Source organism: Salvelinus alpinus, chromosome 4 (genome assembly GCF_045679555.1).
Source record: "Salvelinus alpinus chromosome 4, SLU_Salpinus.1, whole genome shotgun sequence".
NCBI classification, from domain to species: Eukaryota; Metazoa; Chordata; class Actinopteri; order Salmoniformes; family Salmonidae; genus Salvelinus; species Salvelinus alpinus.
This window is the reverse complement of record NC_092089.1, coordinates 17,225,141-17,245,244: the sequence shown is the minus strand read 5'-3', so window position 1 is coordinate 17,245,244 and position 20,104 is coordinate 17,225,141. Positions and strand designations below refer to the sequence as shown.

Here is a 20,104-nt window from a genome sequence, read left to right as displayed (position 1 = left end):
CCCCTCTGTGTATTGTTCCAGGGGGGAACAGGCCTGTATTACTGTACATTACCTCTCTGTCTCTAACCATCCTCTACCTCTCTGTGTATTGTTCCAGGGGGGAACAGGCCTGTATTACTGTACATTACCTCTCTGTCTCTAACCATCCTCTACCCCTCTGTGTATTGTTCCAGGGGGGAACAGGCCTGTATTACTGTACATTACCTCTCTGTCTCTAACCATCCTCTACCCCTCTGTGTATTGTTCCAGGAGTGAACAGGCCTGTATTACTGTACATTACCTCTCTGTCTCTAACCATCCTCTACCCCTCTGTGTATTGTTCCAGGGGGGAACAGGCCTGTATTACTGTACATTACCTCTCTGTCTCTAACCATCCTCTACCTCTCTGTGTATTGTTCCAGGGGGGAACAGGCCTGTATTACTGTACATTACCTCTCTGTCTCTAACCATCCTCTACCTCTCTGTGTATTGTTCCAGCGGGGAACAGGCCTGTATTACTGTACATTACCTCTCTGTCTCTAACCATCCTCTACCCCTCTGTGTATTGTTCCAGGGGTGAACAGCCTTGCCCAGTCACTGAGTGCCAACCAGTCCATCCCCAGCACCCTCAGTCACCTGGACCTCTCAGGGAACATACTGCGGGCAGATGACATCCCGGTAGGTGCCGACATGGTCATAATCTGTCTCGGTCACTTCCTTAATAACAGAGTCATAATGGCTAGAGTGGAAAGGAGAAAGGGACTTTTGTTCATTTGCACAGATATTAACTGAAGACGGAAGAGATCCAGCTGAACCAGCTCGTCTAGTCTTCACACACCAAGTCCTATTGTGTCATCCCCCCCCCTCCGAGCCAGCTCGTCTAGTCTTCACACACCAAGTCCTATTACGTCATCCCCCCCTCCCCCGAGCCAGCTCGTCTAGTCTTCACACACCAAGTCCTATTGCGTCATCTCCCCCTCCCCCGAGCCAGGGAGACGCACAACGCAACCGCAGTCCAAATCACACTGATATCTAAGCATCCATGATACCACGTTGATTGTGTTCGCTAGTCTCTCTCTACCCAGCTCAGTGTTGATGCCTGTGCTTCTGTGGTGAGGCTGTAGTCAGCTGGGTTTAAAATCAGTCATCTGACTCTGTAGGATCACCTTGTAGATCTTGACACACTGGGAGCCACTAGAGACTCATGGGAAGGTTGATGTCAGAGGACAAGTCCTTCTGATTGGCTTAATGGGTGATGGAATAGAAGCCTTCACTTTCTGAGACTGTCAGGCCTGATGCAGCTTTGTTCGGGGTTCCCATGGGAACGGGTGCCCACACACACACACACACACACACACACATCTGATGACCTCAGTGCTCTCAGTATAGCTGTTGATCACGATCTTGAAGGGTCACCCATGACAACCCCTGACAAGAGATACAATGGCCTTCAGAGTAAGGCGGTAGCTGATCACTATACGTTGGCAGGAAGCATTATTACCTGTTACCTATAGACAGCATCAGACCATCATTTATCCAGACAGTATTACCTGTTACCTATAGACAGCATCAGACCATCATTTATCCAGACAGTATTACCTGTTACCTATAGACAGCATCAGAACATCATTTATCCAGACAGTATTACCTGTTACCTAGAGACAGCATCAGGCCATCATTTATCCAGACAGTATTACCTGTTACCTATAGACAGCATCAGAACATCATTTATCCAGACAGTATTACCTGTTACCTATAGACAGCATCAGACCATCATGTATCCAGACATTATTACCTGTTACCTATAGACAGCATCAGACCATCATTTATCCAGACAGTATTACCTGTTACCTATAGACAGCATCAGACCATCATTTATCCAGACAGTATTACCTGTTACCTATAGACAGCATCAGACCATCATTTATCCAGACAGTATTACCTGTTACCTATAGACAGCATCAGGCCATCATTTATCCAGACAGTATTACCTGTTACCTATAGACAGCATCAGAACATCATTTATCCAGACAGTATTACCTGTTACCTATAGACAGCATCAGACCATCATTTATCCAGACAGTATTACCTGTTACCTATAGACAGCATCAGACCATCATTTATCCAGACATTATTACCTGTTACCTATAGACAGCATCAGACCATCATTTATCCAGACAGTATTACCTGTTACCTATAGACAGCATCAGACCATCATTTATCCAGACAGTATTACCTGTTACCTATAGACAGCATCAGACCATCATTTATCCAGACAGTATTACCTGTTACCTATAGACAGCATCAGACCATCATTTATCCAGACAGTATTACCTGTTACCTATAGACAGCATCAGACCCATCATTTATCCAGACAGTATTACCTGTTACCTATAGACAACATCAGGCCATCATTTATCCAGACAGTATTACCTGTTACCTATAGACAGCATCAGACCATCATTTATCCAGACAGTATTACCTGTTACCTATAGACAGCATCAGACCATCATTTATCCAGACAGTATTACCTGTTACCTATAGACAGCATCAGAACATCATTTATCCAGACAGTATTACCTGTTACCTATAGACAGCATCAGACCATCATTTATCCAGACAGTATTACCTGTTACCTATAGACAGCATCAGACCATCATTTATCCAGACATTATTACCTGTTACCTATAGACAGCATCAGACCATCATTTATCCAGACAGTATTACCTGTTACCTATAGACAGCATCAGACCATCATTTATCCAGACAGTATTACCTGTTACCTATAGACAGCATCAGACCATCATTTATCCAGACAGTATTACCTGTTACCTATAGACAGCATCAGACCATCATTTATCCAGACAGTATTACCTGTTACCTATAGACAGCATCAGACCATCATTTATCCAGACAGTATTACCTGTTACCTATAGACAGCATCAGACCATCATTTATCCAGACAGTATTACCTGTTACCTATAGACAGCATCAGACCATCATTTATCCAGACAGTATTACCTGTTACCTATAGACAGCATCAGGCCATCATTTATCCAGACATTATTACCTGTTACCTATAGACAGCATCAGACCATCATTTATCCAGACAGTATTACCTGTTACCTATAGACAGCATCAGGCCATCATTTATCCAGACAGTATTACCTGTTACCTATAGACCATCATTTATCCAGACAGTATTACCTGTTACCTATAGACAGCATCAGGACATCATTTATCCAGACATTATTATCTGTTACCTATAGACAGCATCAGACCATCATTTATCCAGACAGTATTACCTGTTACATATAGACAGCATCAGACCATCATTTATCCAGACATTATTACCTGTTACCTATAGACAGCATCAGACCATCATTTATCCAGACAGTATTACCTGTTACCTATAGACAGCATCAGACCATCATTTATCCAGACAGTATTACCTGTTACCTATAGACAGCATCAGACCATCATTTATCCAGACAGTATTACCTGTTACCTATAGACAGCATCAGACCATAATTTATCCAGACAGTATTACCTGTTACCTATAGACAGCATCAGACCATCATTTATCCAGACAGTATTACCTGTTACCTATAGACAGCATCAGACCATCATTTATCCAGACAGTATTACCTGTTACCTATAGACAGCATCAGACCATCATTTATCCAGACAGTATTACCTGTTACCTATAGACAGCATCAGACCATCATTTATCCAGACAGTATTACCTGTTACCTATAGACAGCATCAGACCATCAATTATCCAGACATTATTACCTGTTACCTATAGAGAGCATCAGACCATCATTTATCCAGACAGTATTACCTGTTACCTATAGACAGCATCAGACCATCATTCATCCATCCAGACAGTATTACCTGTTACCTATAGACAGCATCAGACCATCATTTATCCAGACAGTATTACCTGTTACCTATAGACAACATCAGACCATCATTTATCCAGACAGTATTACCTGTTACCTATAGACAGCATCAGGCCATCATTTATCCAGACAGTATTACCTGTTACCTATAGACAGCATCAGACCATCATTTATCCAGACAGTATTACCTGTTACCTATAGACAGCATCAGACCCATCATTTATCCAGACAGTATTACCTGTTACCTATAGACAGCATCAGACCATCATTTATCCAGACAGTATTACCTGTTACCTATAGACAGCATCAGACCATAATTTATCCAGACAGTATTACCTGTTACCTATAGACAGCATCAGACCATCATTTATCCAGACAGTATTACCTGTTACCTATAGACCATCATTTATCCAGACAGTATTACCTGTTACCTATAGACAGCATCAGACCATCATTTATCCAGACAGTATTACCTGTTACCTATAGACAGCATCAGACCATCATTCATCCAGACAGTATTACCTGTTACCTATAGACAGCATCAGACCATCATTTATCCAGACAGTATTACCTGTTTCCTATAGACAGCATCAGACCATCATTCATCCATCCAGACAGTATTACCTGTAACCTATAGACAGCATCAGACCATCATTTATCCAGACAGTATTACCTGTTACCTATAGACAACATCAGACCATCATTTATCCAGACAGTATTACCTGTTACCTATAGACAGCATCAGACCATCATTCATCCATCCAGACAGTATTACCTGTTACCTATAGACAACATCAGACCATCATTTATCCAGACATTATTACCTGTTACCTATAGACAGCATCAGGCCATCATTTATCCAGACAGTATTACCTGTTACCTATAGACAGCATCAGACCATCATTTATCCAGACAGTATTACCTGTTACCTATAGACAGCATCAGACCCATCATTTATCCAGACAGTATTACCTGTTACCTATAGACAGCATCAGACCATCATTTATCCAGACAGTATTACCTGTTACCTATAGACAGCATCAGACCATCATTTATCCAGACAGTATTACCTGTTACCTATAGACAGCATCAGACCATCATTTATCCAGACAGTATTACCTGTTACCTATAGACCATCATTTATCCAGACAGTATTACCTGTTACCTATAGACAGCATCAGACCATCATTTATCCAGACAGTATTACCTGTTACCTATAGACAGCATCAGACCATCATTCATCCAGACAGTATTACCTGTTACCTATAGACAGCATCAGACCATCATTTATCCAGACAGTATTACCTGTTTCCTATAGACAGCATCAGACCATCATTCATCCATCCAGACAGTATTACCTGTAACCTATAGACAGCATCAGACCATCATTTATCCAGACAGTATTACCTGTTACCTATAGACAACATCAGACCATCATTTATCCAGACAGTATTACCTGTTACCTATAGACAGCATCAGACCATCATTCATCCATCCAGACAGTATTACCTGTTACCTATAGACAACATCAGACCATCATTTATCCAGACATTATTACCTGTTACCTATAGACAGCATCAGACCATCATTCATCCAGACAGTATTACCTGTTACCTATAGACAGCATCAGACCATCATTTATCTAGACAGTATTACCTGTTACCTATAGACAGCATCAGGCCATCATTTATCCAGACAGTATTACCTGTTACCTATAGACCATCATTTATCCAGACAGTATTACCTGTTACCTATAGACAGCAACAGACCATCATTCATCCAGACAGTATTACCTGTTATCTATAGACAGCATCAGACCATCTATTATCCAGACAGTATTACATGTTACCTATAGACAGCATCAGGCCATAATTTATCCAGACATTATTACCTGTTACCTATAGACAGCATCAGACCATCATTTATCCAGACAGTATTACCTGTTACCTATAGACAGCATCAGACCATCATTCATCCAGACAGTATTACCTGTTACCTATAGACAGCATCAGACCATCATTTATCCAGACAGTATTACCTGTTACCTATAGACAGCATCAGGCCATCATTTATCCAGACATTATTACCTGTTACCTATAGACAGCATCAGATCATCATTCATCCAGACAGTATTACCTGTTACCTATAGACAGCATCAGACCATCATTCATCCATCCAGACAGTATTACCTGTTACCTATAGACCATCATTTATCCAGACAGTATTACCTGTTACCTATAGACAGCATCAGACCATCATTTATCCAGACAGTATTACCTGTTACCTATAGACAGCATCAGACCATCATTCATCCAGACAGTATTACCTGTTACCTATAGACAGCATCAGACCATCATTTATCCAGACAGTATTACCTGTTTCCTATAGACAGCATCAGACCATCATTCATCCATCCAGACAGTATTACCTGTAACCTATAGACAGCATCAGACCATCATTTATCCAGACAGTATTACCTGTTACCTATAGACAACATCAGACCATCATTTATCCAGACAGTATTACCTGTTACCTATAGACAGCATCAGACCATCATTCATCCATCCAGACAGTATTACCTGTTACCTATAGACAACATCAGACCATCATTTATCCAGACATTATTACCTGTTACCTATAGACAGCATCAGGCCATCATTTATCCAGACAGTATTACCTGTTACCTATAGACAGCATCAGACCATCATTTATCCAGACAGTATTACCTGTTACCTATAGACAGCATCAGACCCATCATTTATCCAGACAGTATTACCTGTTACCTATAGACAGCATCAGACCATCATTTATCCAGACAGTATTACCTGTTACCTATAGACAGCATCAGACCATCATTTATCCAGACAGTATTACCTGTTACCTATAGACAGCATCAGACCATCATTTATCCAGACAGTATTACCTGTTACCTATAGACCATCATTTATCCAGACAGTATTACCTGTTACCTATAGACAGCATCAGACCATCATTTATCCAGACAGTATTACCTGTTACCTATAGACAGCATCAGACCATCATTCATCCAGACAGTATTACCTGTTACCTATAGACAGCATCAGACCATCATTTATCCAGACAGTATTACCTGTTTCCTATAGACAGCATCAGACCATCATTTATCCAGACAGTATTACCTGTTACCTATAGACAACATCAGACCATCATTTATCCAGACAGTATTACCTGTTACCTATAGACAGCATCAGACCATCATTCATCCATCCAGACAGTATTACCTGTTACCTATAGACAACATCAGACCATCATTTATCCAGACATTATACCTGTTACCTATAGACAGCATCAGACCATCATTCATCCAGACAGTATTACCTGTTACCTATAGACAGCATCAGACCATCATTTATCTAGACAGTATTACCTGTTACCTATAGACAGCATCAGGCCATCATTTATCCAGACAGTATTACCTGTTACCTATAGACCATCATTTATCCAGACAGTATTACCTGTTACCTATAGACAGCAACAGACCATCATTTATCCAGACAGTATTACCTGTTATCTATAGACAGCATCAGACCATCTATTATCCAGACAGTATTACATGTTACCTATAGACAGCATCAGGCCATAATTTATCCAGACATTATTACCTGTTACCTATAGACAGCATCAGACCATCATTCATCCAGACAGTATTACCTGTTACCTATAGACAGCATCAGACCATCATTTATCCAGACAGTATTACCTGTTACCTATAGACAGCATCAGGCCATCATTTATCCAGACATTATTACCTGTTACCTATAGACAGCATCAGATCATCATTCATCCAGACAGTATTACCTGTTACCTATAGACAGCATCAGACCATCATTTATCCAGACATTATTACCTGTTACCTATAGACAGCATCAGATCATCATTCATCCAGACAGTATTACCTGTTACCTATAGACAGCATCAGACCATCATTTATCCAGACAGTATTACCTGTTACCTATAGACAGCATCAGACCATCATTTATCCAGACAGTATTACCTGTTACCTATAGACAGCATCAGACCATCATTTATCCAGACAGTATTACCTGTTACCTATAGACAGCATCAGACCATCATTTATCCAGACAGTATTACCCTTTTACCTATAGACAGCATCAGACCATCATTTATCCAGACAGTATTACCTGTTACCTATAGACAGCATCAGACCATCATTTATCCAGACAGTATTACCTGTTACCTATAGACAGCATCAGACCATCATTTATCCAGACAGTATTACCTGTTATCTATAGACAGCATCAGACCATCATTTATCCAGACAGTATTACCTGTTACCTATAGACGGCATCAGACCATCATTTATCCAGACAGTATTACCTGTTACCTATAGACAGCATCAGACCATCATTTATCCAGACAGTATTACCTGTTTCCTATAGACAGCATCAGACCATCATTCATCCATCCAGACAGTATTACCTGTAACCTATAGACAGCATCAGACCATCATTTATCCAGACAGTATTACCTGTTACCTATAGACAACATCAGACCATCATTTATCCAGACAGTATTACCTGTTACCTATAGACAGCATCAGACCATCATTCATCCATCCAGACAGTATTACCTGTTACCTATAGACAACATCAGACCATCATTTATCCAGACATTATTACCTGTTACCTATAGACAGCATCAGACCATCATTCATCCAGACAGTATTACCTGTTACCTATAGACAGCATCAGACCATCATTTATCTAGACAGTATTACCTGTTACCTATAGACAGCATCAGGCCATCATTTATCCAGACAGTATTACCTGTTACCTATAGACCATCATTTATCCAGACAGTATTACCTGTTACCTATAGACAGCAACAGACCATCATTCATCCAGACAGTATTACCTGTTACCTATAGACAGCATCAGACCATCTATTATCCAGACAGTATTACATGTTACCTATAGACAGCATCAGGCCATAATTTATCCAGACATTATTACCTGTTACCTATAGACAGCATCAGACCATCATTCATCCAGACAGTATTACCTGTTACCTATAGACAGCATCAGACCATCATTTATCCAGACAGTATTACCTGTTACCTATAGACAGCATCAGGCCATCATTTATCCAGACATTATTACCTGTTACCTATAGACAGCATCAGATCATCATTCATCCAGACAGTATTACCTGTTACCTATAGACAGCATCAGACCATCATTTATCCAGACATTATTACCTGTTACCTATAGACAGCATCAGACCATCATTCATCCATCCAGACAGTATTACCTGTTACCTATAGACAACATCAGACCATCATTTATCCAGACATTATTACCTGTTACCTATAGACAGCATCAGACCATCATTCATCCAGACAGTATTACCTGTTACCTATAGACAGCATCAGACCATCATTTATCTAGACAGTATTACCTGTTACCTATAGACAGCATCAGGCCATCATTTATCCAGACAGTATTACCTGTTACCTATAGACCATCATTTATCCAGACAGTATTACCTGTTACCTATAGACAGCAACAGACCATCATTTATCCAGACAGTATTACCTGTTACCTATAGACAGCATCAGACCATCATTTATCCAGACAGTATTACCTGTTACCTATAGACAGCATCAGACCATCATTTATCCAGACAGTATTACCCTTTTACCTATAGACAGCATCAGACCATCATTTATCCAGACAGTATTACCTGTTACCTATAGACAGCATCAGACCATCATTTATCCAGACAGTATTACCTGTTACCTATAGACAGCATCAGACCATCATTTATCCAGACAGTATTACCTGTTATCTATAGACAGCATCAGACCATCATTTATCCAGACAGTATTACCTGTTACCTATAGACGGCATCAGACCATCATTTATCCAGACAGTATTACCTGTTACCTATAGACAGCATCAGACCATCATTTATCCAGACAGTATTACCTGTTACCTATAGACAGCATCAGACCATCATTTATCCAGACAGGATTACCTGTTACCTATAGACCATCATTTATCCAGACAGTATTACCTGTTACCTATAGACAGCATCAGACCATCATTTATCCAGACACTATTACCTGTTACCTATAGACAGCAACAGACCATAATTTATCCAGACAGTATTACCTGTTACCTATAGACAGCATCAGACCATCATTTATCCAGACATTATTACCTGTTACCTATAGACAGCATCAGACCATCATTTATCCAGACAGTATTACCTGTTACCTATAGACAGCATCAGACCATCATTTATCCAGACAGTATTACCTGTTACCTATAGACAGCATCAGACCATCATTTATCCAGACAGTATTACCTGTTACCTATAGACAGCATCAGACCATCATTTATCCAGACAGTATTACCTGTTACCTATAGACAACATCAGACCATCATTTATCCAGACAGTATTACCTGTTACCTATAGACAGCATCAGACCATCATTTATCCAGACAGTATTACCTGTTACCTATAGACCATCATTTATCCAGACAGTATTACATGTTACCTATAGACAGCATCAGACCATCATTTATCCAGACAGTATTACCTGTTACCTATAGACAGCATCAGACCATCATTTATCCAGACAGTATTACCTGTTACCTATAGACAGCATCAGACCATCATTTATCCAGACAGTATTACCTGTTACCTATAGACAACATCAGACCATCATTTATCCAGACAGTATTACCTGTTACCTATAGACAACATCAGACCATCATTTATCCAGACAGTATTACCTGTTACCTATAGACAGCATCAGACCATCATTTATCCAGACAGTATTACCTGTTACCTATAGACAGCATCAGACCCATCATTTATCCAGACAGTATTACCTGTTACCTATAGACAGCATCAGACCATCATTTATCCAGACAGTATTACCTGTTACCTATAGACAGCATCAGACCATCATTTATCCAGACAGTATTACCTGTTACCTATAGACAGCATCAGACCATCATTTATCCAGACAGTATTACCTGTTACCTATAGACCATCATTTATCCAGACAGTATTACCTGTTACCTATAGACAGCATCAGACCATCATTTATCCAGACAGTATTACCTGTTACCTATAGACAACATCAGACCATCATTTATCCAGACATTATTACCTGTTACCTATAGACAGCATCAGACCATCATTCATCCAGACAGTATTACCTGTTACCTATAGACCATCATTTATCCAGACAGTATTACCTGTTACCTATAGACAGCAACAGACCATCATTCATCCAGACAGTATTACCTGTTACCTATAGACAGCATCAGACCATCATTTATCCAGACAGTATTACCTGTTATCTATAGACAGCATCAGACCATCATTTATCCAGACAGTATTACCTGTTACCTATAGACAGCATCAGACCATCATTTAACCAGACAGTATTACCTGTAACCTATAGACAGCATCAGACCATCATTTATCCAGACAGTATTACCTGTTATCTATAGACAGCATCAGACCATCTATTATCCAGACAGTATTACCTGTTACCTATAGACAGCAACAGACCATCATTTATCCAGACAGTATTACCTGTTACCTATAGACAGCATCAGGCCATCATTTATCCAGACATTATTACCTGTTACCTATAGACAGCATCAGACCATCATTCATCCAGACAGTATTACCTGTTACCTATAGACAGCATCAGGCCATCATTTATCCAGACATTTTTACCTGTTACCTATAGACAGCATCAGATCATCATTCATCCAGACAGTATTACCTGTTAGCTATAGACAGCATCAGACCATCATTTATCTAGACAGTATTACCTGTTACCTATAGACAGCATCAGACCATCATTTATCTAGACAGTATTACCTGTTACCTATAGACAGCATCAGACCATCATTTATCCAGACAGTATTACCTGTTACCTATAGACAGCATCAGACCATCATTTATCCAGACAGTATTACCTGTAACCTATAGACAGCATCAGACCATCATTTATCCAGACAGTATTACCTGTTACCTATAGACAGCATCAGACCATCATTTATCCAGACAGTATTACCTGTTACCTATAGACAGCATCAGACCATCATTTATCCAGACAGTATTACCTGTTACCTATAGACAGCATCAGGCCATCATTTATCCAGACAGTATTACCTGTTACCTATAGACAGCATCAGACCATCATTTATCCAGACAGTATTACCTGTTACCTATAGACAGCATCAGACCATCATTTATCCAGACAGTATTACCTGTTACCTATAGACAGCATCAGACCATCATTTATCCAGACAGTATTACCTGTTACCTATAGACCATCATTTATCCAGACAGTATTACCTGTTACCTATAGACAGCATCAGACCATCATTTATCCAGACAGGATTACCTGTTACCTATAGACAGCATCAGACCATCATTTATCCAGACAGTATTACCTGTTACCTATAGACAGCATCAGACCATCATTTATCCAGACAGTATTACCTGTTACCTATAGACAGCATCAGACCATCATTTATCCAGACAGTATTACCTGTTACCTATAGACAGCATCAGACCATCATTTATCCAGACAGTATTACCTGTTACCTATAGACAGCATCAGACCATCATTTATCCAGACAGTCTTTGTGTACTAGTGCTAAAACGTGTGTTTTTTCCTCCATTTTTCTACCAGCATTTCTACCATTTCCTGGCCCAACCCAACAGCCTGACGACTCTGGACTTGTCCAACACAGACTGTTCTCTGGACCTGGTGAGTGAGACAATAGTCTGGTGTGCATTTCCTGCCTGTAGGATTACGTGTGTGTGTGTGTGTGTGTGTGTGTGTGTGTGTGTGTGTGTGTGTGTGTGTGTGTGTGTGTGTGTGTGTGTGTGTGTGTGTGTGTGTGTGTGTGTGAGAAGTGTTTTCTTTCTACTAAATGTCTTGGTAAGTGGCGATATTTAACAAACTTGAAACTACTTTTTTAGGAGACAGTGGTCTGTGCGCAGGCAACAGGCAGGCTAGGATTGACCGTTCTGGTCGCCTAGTGATGGACCTTAATCCCGCTTCAGAAGCGGCATTACTTTTACAGACAAGTAAAATGGCGTTCATGTCTCCAGAGAAGGTTTCGTGTCGGCGTTTAAAAAGTCGTAGTGTTTCCTACCCTAAAAGACAAAACAAACATGCCGTAGCCTGTTTTCGAGGAGCGACATACCATGATATCTGAAAAGAGTCATCGATACAGCCTAGTTTCATATGAGGAGACATAAACACCACCATCCACTCAGCGGGAGGGAGAGAGAGGAGGGACATACCATGATATCTGAAAAGAGTCATCGATACAGCCTAGTTTCATATGAGGAGACATAAACACCACCATCCACTCAGCGGGAGGGAGAGAGAGGAGGGACATACCATGATATCTGAATAGAGTCATCAATACAGCCTAGTTTCATATGAGGAGACAAACACACCACCATCCACTCAGCGGGAGGGAGAGAGAGGAGGGACATACCATGATATCTGAATAGAGTCATCGATACAGCCTAGTTTCATATGAGGAGACAAACACACCACCATCCACTCAGCGGGAGGGAGGGAGAGGAGGGACATACCATGATATCTGAATAGAGTCATCGATACAGCCTAGTTTCATATGAGGAGACAAACACACCACCATCCACTCAGTGGGAGGGAGAGAGAGGAGGGACATACCATGATATCTGAATAGAGTCATCGATACAGCCTAGTTTCATATGAGGAGACAAACACACCACCATCCACTCAGTGGGAGGGAGAGAGAGGAGGGACATACCATGATATCTGAATAGAGTCATCGATACAGCCTAGTTTCATATGAGGAGACATAAACACCACCATCCACTCAGCGGGAGGGAGAGAGAGGAGGGACATACCATGATATCTGAATAGAGTCATCGATACAGCCTAGTTTCATATGAGGAGACATAAACACCACCATCCACTCAGCGGGAGGGAGAGAGAGGAGGGACATACCATGATATCTGAATAGAGTCATCGATACAGCCTAGTTTCATATGAGGAGACAAACACACCACCATCCACTCAGCGGGAGGGAGAGAGAGGAGGGACATACCATGATATCTGAATAGAGTCATCGATACAGCCTAGTTTCATATGAGGAGACAAACACACCACCATCCACTCAGTGGGAGGGAGAGAGAGGAGGGACATACCATGATATCTGAATAGAGTCATCGATACAGCCTAGTTTCATATGAGGAGACAAACACACCACCATCCACTCAGTGGGAGGGAGAGAGAGGAGGGACATACCATGATATCTGAATAGAGTCATCGATACAGCCTAGTTTCATATGAGGAGACAAACACACCACCATCCACTCAGCGGGAGGGAGGGAGAGGAGGGACATACCATGATATCTGAATAGAGTCATCGATACAGCCTAGTTTCATATGAGGAGACAAACACACCACCACCCACTCAGCGGGAGGGAGAGAGAGGAGGGACATACCATGATATCTGAATAGAGTCATCGATACAGCCTAGTTTCATATGAGAAGACATAAACACCACAACCCACTCAGTGGGAGGGAGAGAGAGGAGGGACATACCATGATATCTGAAAAGAGTCATCGATACAGCCTAGTTTCATATGAGGAGACATAAACACCACAACCCACTCAGTGGGAGGGCGAGAGAGGAGGGGCAGGCAGAACAATGTGCATTTATCTGGTCATCTGTGTCTTGCTAAGTATTAACTGTCTTGCCATGCAAAGTCACCTAAAGTAACCCTAAAGTAACCCTAAAGTAACCCTAAAGTTACCTAAAGTTACCCTAAAGTTACCTAAAGTTACCCTAAAGTAACCTAAAGTAACCCTAAAGTAATCCTAAAGTTACCCTAAAGTAACCCTAAAGTAACCCTAAAGTAATCCTAAAGTTACCCTAAAGTAACCCTAAAGTTACCTAAAGTAACCCTAAAGTAATTCTAAAGTTACCCTAAAGTAACCTAAAGTAACCCTAAAGTAATCCTAAAGTTACCCTAAAGTAACCCTAAAGTAACCCTAAAGTTACCCTAAAGTTACCCTAAAGTAACCCTAAAGTAACCCTAAAGTAACCCTAAAGTTACCTAAATTTAGCCTAGAGTTACCTAAAGTAACCCTAAAGTAACCCTAAAGTAACCCTAAAGTTACCCTAAAGTAATCCTAAAGTAATCCTAAAGTAACCCTAAAGTAATCCTAAAGTTACCTAAAGTAACCCTAAAGTTACCTAAAGTTACCCTCAAGTAATCCTAAAGTAATCCTAAAGTTACCCTAAAGTTACCAAAAGTAACCCTAAAGTTACCCTAAAGTAATCCTAAAGTTACCAAAAGTAACCCTAAAGTAACCCTAAAGTAACCCTAAAGTTACCCTAAAGTAACCCTAAAGTAACCCTAAAGTTACCTAAAGTTACCTAAAGTAACCCTAAAGTAATCCTAAAGTTACCTAAAGTAACCCTAAAGTTACCCTAAAGTTACCTAGAGTAATCCTAAAGTAATCCTAAAGTTACCTAAAGTAACCTAAAGTTACCCTAAAGTTACCCTAAAGTAACCCTGACGTTACCCTAAAGTAACCCTAGAGTAATCCTAAAGTTACCATAAAGTAACCCTAAAGTTACCCTAAAGTAACCCTAAAGTTACCCTAGAGTTACCTAAAGTAACCCTAAAGTAACCCTAAAGTAATCCTAAAGTTATCCTAAAGTTACCTAAAGTAACCCTAAAGTTACCCTAAAGTTACCTAAAGTTACCCTAAAGTAATCCTAAAGTAACCCTAAAGTTACCCTAAAGTTACATAAAGTAACCCTAAAGTAACCCTAAAGTAATCCTAAAGTTACCTAAAGTAACCCTAAAGTTACCCTAAAGTTACCTAAAGTTACCCTAAAGTAATCCTAAAGTTACCTAAAGTAACCCTAAAGTAATCCTAAAGTAATCCTAAAGTTACCCAAGGTTACCCTAAAGTTACCCTAAAGTTACCAAAAGTAACCCTAAAGTAAACCTAAAGTAACCCTAAAGTAACCCTAAAGTAACCCTAAAGTTACCCTAAAGTAACCCTAAAGTAACCTAAAGTAACCTAAAGTAACCCTAAAGTTACCCAAAGTAACCCTAAAGTTACCCAAAGTTACCTAAAGTTACCCAAAGTTACCCTAAAGTAACCAAAAGTTACCTAAAGTTACCTAAAGTAAACCTAAAGTAACCCTAAAGTAACCCTAAAGTACCCTAAAGTTACCCTAAAGTTACCCAAAGTTACCTAAAGTTACCCAAAGTAACCCTAAAGTTACCCAAAGTTACCTAAAGTTACCCAAAGTAACCCAAAGTTACCTAAAGTTACCCTAAAGTAACCCTAAAGTAACCTGAAGTTCACCTCTTCCTCTGGTTTTATAGCCATATAATCTAACATGCTGACCAAACTGGCCATGTTACGTCATGGCCAGATGGTGTTGCATCAAACAGCAGAGACTAACATGCTGACCAAACTGGCCATGTTACGTCACGGCCAGATGGTGTTGCATCAAACAGCAGAGACTAACATGCTGACCAAACTGGCCATGTTACGTCACGGCCAGATGGTGTTGCATCAAACAGCAGAGACTAACATGCTGACCAAACTGGTCATGTTACGTCATGGCCAGATGGTGTTGCATCAAACAGCAGAGACTAACATGCTGACCAAACTGGCCATGTTACGTCATGGCCAGATGGTGTTGCATCAAACAGCAGAGAGACTAACATGCTGACCAAACTGGCCATGTTACGTCATGGCCAGATGGTGTTGCATCAAACAGCAGAGACTAACATGCTGACCAAACTGGCCATGTTACGTCATGGTCAGATGGTGTTGCATCAAACAGCAGAGACTAACATGCTGACCAAACTGGCCATGTTACGTCATGGTCAGATGGTGTTGCATCAAACAGCAGAGACTAACATGCTGACCAAACTGGCCATGTTACGTCACGGCCAGATGGTGTTGCATCAAACAGCAGAGAGACTAACATGCTGACCAAACTGGCCATGTTACGTCATGGTCAGATGGTGTTGCATCAAACAGCAGAGACTAACATGCTGACCAAACTGGCCATGTTACGTCACGGCCAGATGGTGTTGCATCAAACAGCAGAGACTAACATGCTGACCAAACTGGCCATGTTACGTCACGGCCAGATGGTGTTGCATCAAACAGCAGAGACTAACATGCTGACCAAACTGGCCATGTTACGTCACGGCCAGATGGTGTTGCATCAAACAGCAGAGAGACTAACATGCTGACCAAACTGGCCATGTTACGTCATGGTCAGATGGTGTTGCATCAAACAGCAGAGACTAACATGCTGACCAAACTGGCCATGTTACGTCATGGTCAGATGGTGTTGCATCAAACAGCAGAGACTAACATGCTGACCAAACTGGCCATGTTACGTCACGGCCAGATGGTGTTGCATCAAACAGCAGAGACTAACATGCTGACCAAACTGGCCATGTTACGTCACGGCCAGATGGTGTTGCATCAAACAGCAGAGAGACTAACATGCTGACCAAACTGGCCATGTTACGTCATGGTCAGATGGTGTTGCATCAAACAGCAGAGAGACTAACATGCTGACCAAACTGGCCATGTTACGTCATGGCCAGATGGTGTTGCATCAAACAGCAGAGAGACTAACATGCTGACCAAACTGGCCATGTTACGTCATGGCCAGATGGTGTTGCATCAAACAGCAGAGACTAACATGCTGACCAAACTGGCCATGTTACGTCACGGCCAGATGGTGTTGCATCAAACAGCAGAGACTAACATGCTGACCAAACTGGCCATGTTACGTCACGGCCAGATGGTGTTGCATCAAACAGCAGAGAGACTAACATGCTGACCAAACTGGCCATGTTACGTCATGGCCAGATGGTGTTGCATCAAACAGCAGAGACTAACATGCTGACCAAACTGGCCATGTTACGTCATGGCCAGATGGTGTTGCATCAAACAGCAGAGACTAACATGCTGACCAAACTGGCCATGTTACGTCACGGCCAGATGGTGTTGCATCAAACAGCAGAGACTAACATGCTGACCAAACTGGCCATGTTACGTCACGGCCAGATGGTGTTGCATCAAACAGCAGAGAGACTAACATGCTGACCAAACTGGCCATGTTACGTCACGGCCAGATGGTGTTGCATCAAACAGCAGAGAGACTAACATGCTTACCAAACTGGCCATGTTACGGGCGTGACCATTACAAAATAAATGAACACATACATGTCATTCAATCATTTCATCCAAGTCCCTCCGTGTGTTAATGCTAATGGCTAATGGCTAAAGCTGGTATCTGTGCTAATCCACTCCTCTGTATCATAGGTGTGTTAATGCTAATGGCTAATGGCAAAAGCTGGTATCTGTGCTAATCCACTCCTCTGTATTTATTATAGGTGTGTTAATGCTAATGGATAATGCTATTGGCTAAAGCTGGTATCTGTGCTAATCCACTCCTCTGTATTATAGGTGTGTTAATGCTAATGGTTAATGCTATTGGCTAAAGCTGGTATCTGTGCTAATCCACTCCTCTGTATTATAGGTGTGTTAATGCTAATGGTTAATGCTATTGGCTAAAGCTGGTATCTGTGCTAATCCACTCCTCTGTATTATAGGTGTGTTAATGCTAATGGTTAATGCTATTGGCTAAAGCTGGTATCTGTGCTAATCCACTCCTCTGTATTTATTATAGGTGTGTTAATGCTAATGGATAATGCTATTGGCTAAAGCTGGTATCTGTGCTAATCCACTCCTCTGTATTATAGGTGTGTTAATGCTAATGGTTAATGCTATTGGCTAAAGCTGGTATCTGTGCTAATCCACTCCTCTGTATTATAGGTGTGTTAATGCTAATGACTAATGCTAATGGCTAAAGCTGGTATCTGTGCTAATCCACTCCTCTGTATTATAGGTGTGTTAATGCTAATGACTAATGCTAATGGCTAAAGCTGGTATCTGTGCTAATCCACTCCTCTGTATTATGGGTGTGTTAATGCTAATGGCTAATGGCTAAAGCTGGTATCTGTGCTAATCCACTCCTCTGTATTATAGGTGTGTTAATGCTAATGACTAATGCTATTGACTAAAGCTGGTATCTGTGCTAATCCACTCCTCTGTATTATAGGTGTGTTAATGCTAATGGATAATGCTATTGGCTAAAGCTGGTATCTGTGCTAATCCACTCCTCTGTATTATAGGTGTGTTAATGCTAATGGTTAATGCTATTGGCTAAAGCTGGTATCTATGCTAATCCACTCCTCTGTATTATAGGTGTGTTAATGCTAATGGATAATGCTATTGGCTAAAGCTGGTATCTGTGCTAATCCACTCCTCTGTATTATAGGTGTGTTAATGCTAATAGCTAATGCTATTGGCTAAAGCTGGTATCTGTGCTAATCCACTTCTCTGTATTATAGGTGTGTTAATGCTAATAGCTAATGCTAATAACCTGTTCTAACCAGTTCCTCTGTATTCCAGGTGTGTTCTGCTCTCCTGAGGGGCTCCGCCCAGAACCTCTCTGTCCTCAACATGTCCAAGAGTGTATTTGCACATAGGTGAGACCCACAACATCCCATAATATAACAACCAGCAGTAGTGTAGGGTAGAGTACCACAGACCCTCTGCCTCAGCCATGGGGTCATCTCATCTTATCATAATACATATATTTTAGTCCTAGCATTATCTCATTTAGCTCGTTCATTTGATCTCACCACATTGCCCAGTTGGTCACAAGGTGTTAGTTCGTGTACGGCTGCCACCAAAGACCCCATGTTGTGGCTTTGCAGCTGTATTCAGATTGTAATGTATTTAAATATTAATATTTCGCTAGTCTGTGGGTGGTTGTCGTTTATCAATGTGTCTGAACCAGGAGGATTGATAGTTGTTAGTTAGGAAGCTGTCTGACAGTTTTATATGATTTAATTTTCAATTTTATTATCAATTAAATTCCCAGCGAGGCAATTACTGTAGAAACAACAACAATAACATGACAGCATACCACACCCATACCACACCCATACCGCAACCATACCGCAACCATACCACAACCATACCACAACCATACCACAATGATACTGAAACCATACCACAACCATACCGCAACCATACCACACCCATACCG

At 41.0% G+C, this 20,104-nt stretch overlaps 1 protein-coding gene across 1 annotated transcript in view; it reads left to right on the top strand.

Annotated features, from left to right (window-relative positions):
- LOC139572434 (F-actin-uncapping protein LRRC16A-like) overlaps positions 1–20,104 on the top strand; it is a 131,976-nt gene that overhangs the window by 713 nt on the left and 111,159 nt on the right. The window contains exons 2-4 of the mRNA XM_071395185.1: positions 554–657; positions 12,613–12,690; positions 19,462–19,538. Coding sequence (XP_071251286.1) covers positions 554–657; positions 12,613–12,690; positions 19,462–19,538 — 259 coding nt within the window. The remainder of the gene's footprint in view (positions 1–553; positions 658–12,612; positions 12,691–19,461; positions 19,539–20,104) is intronic.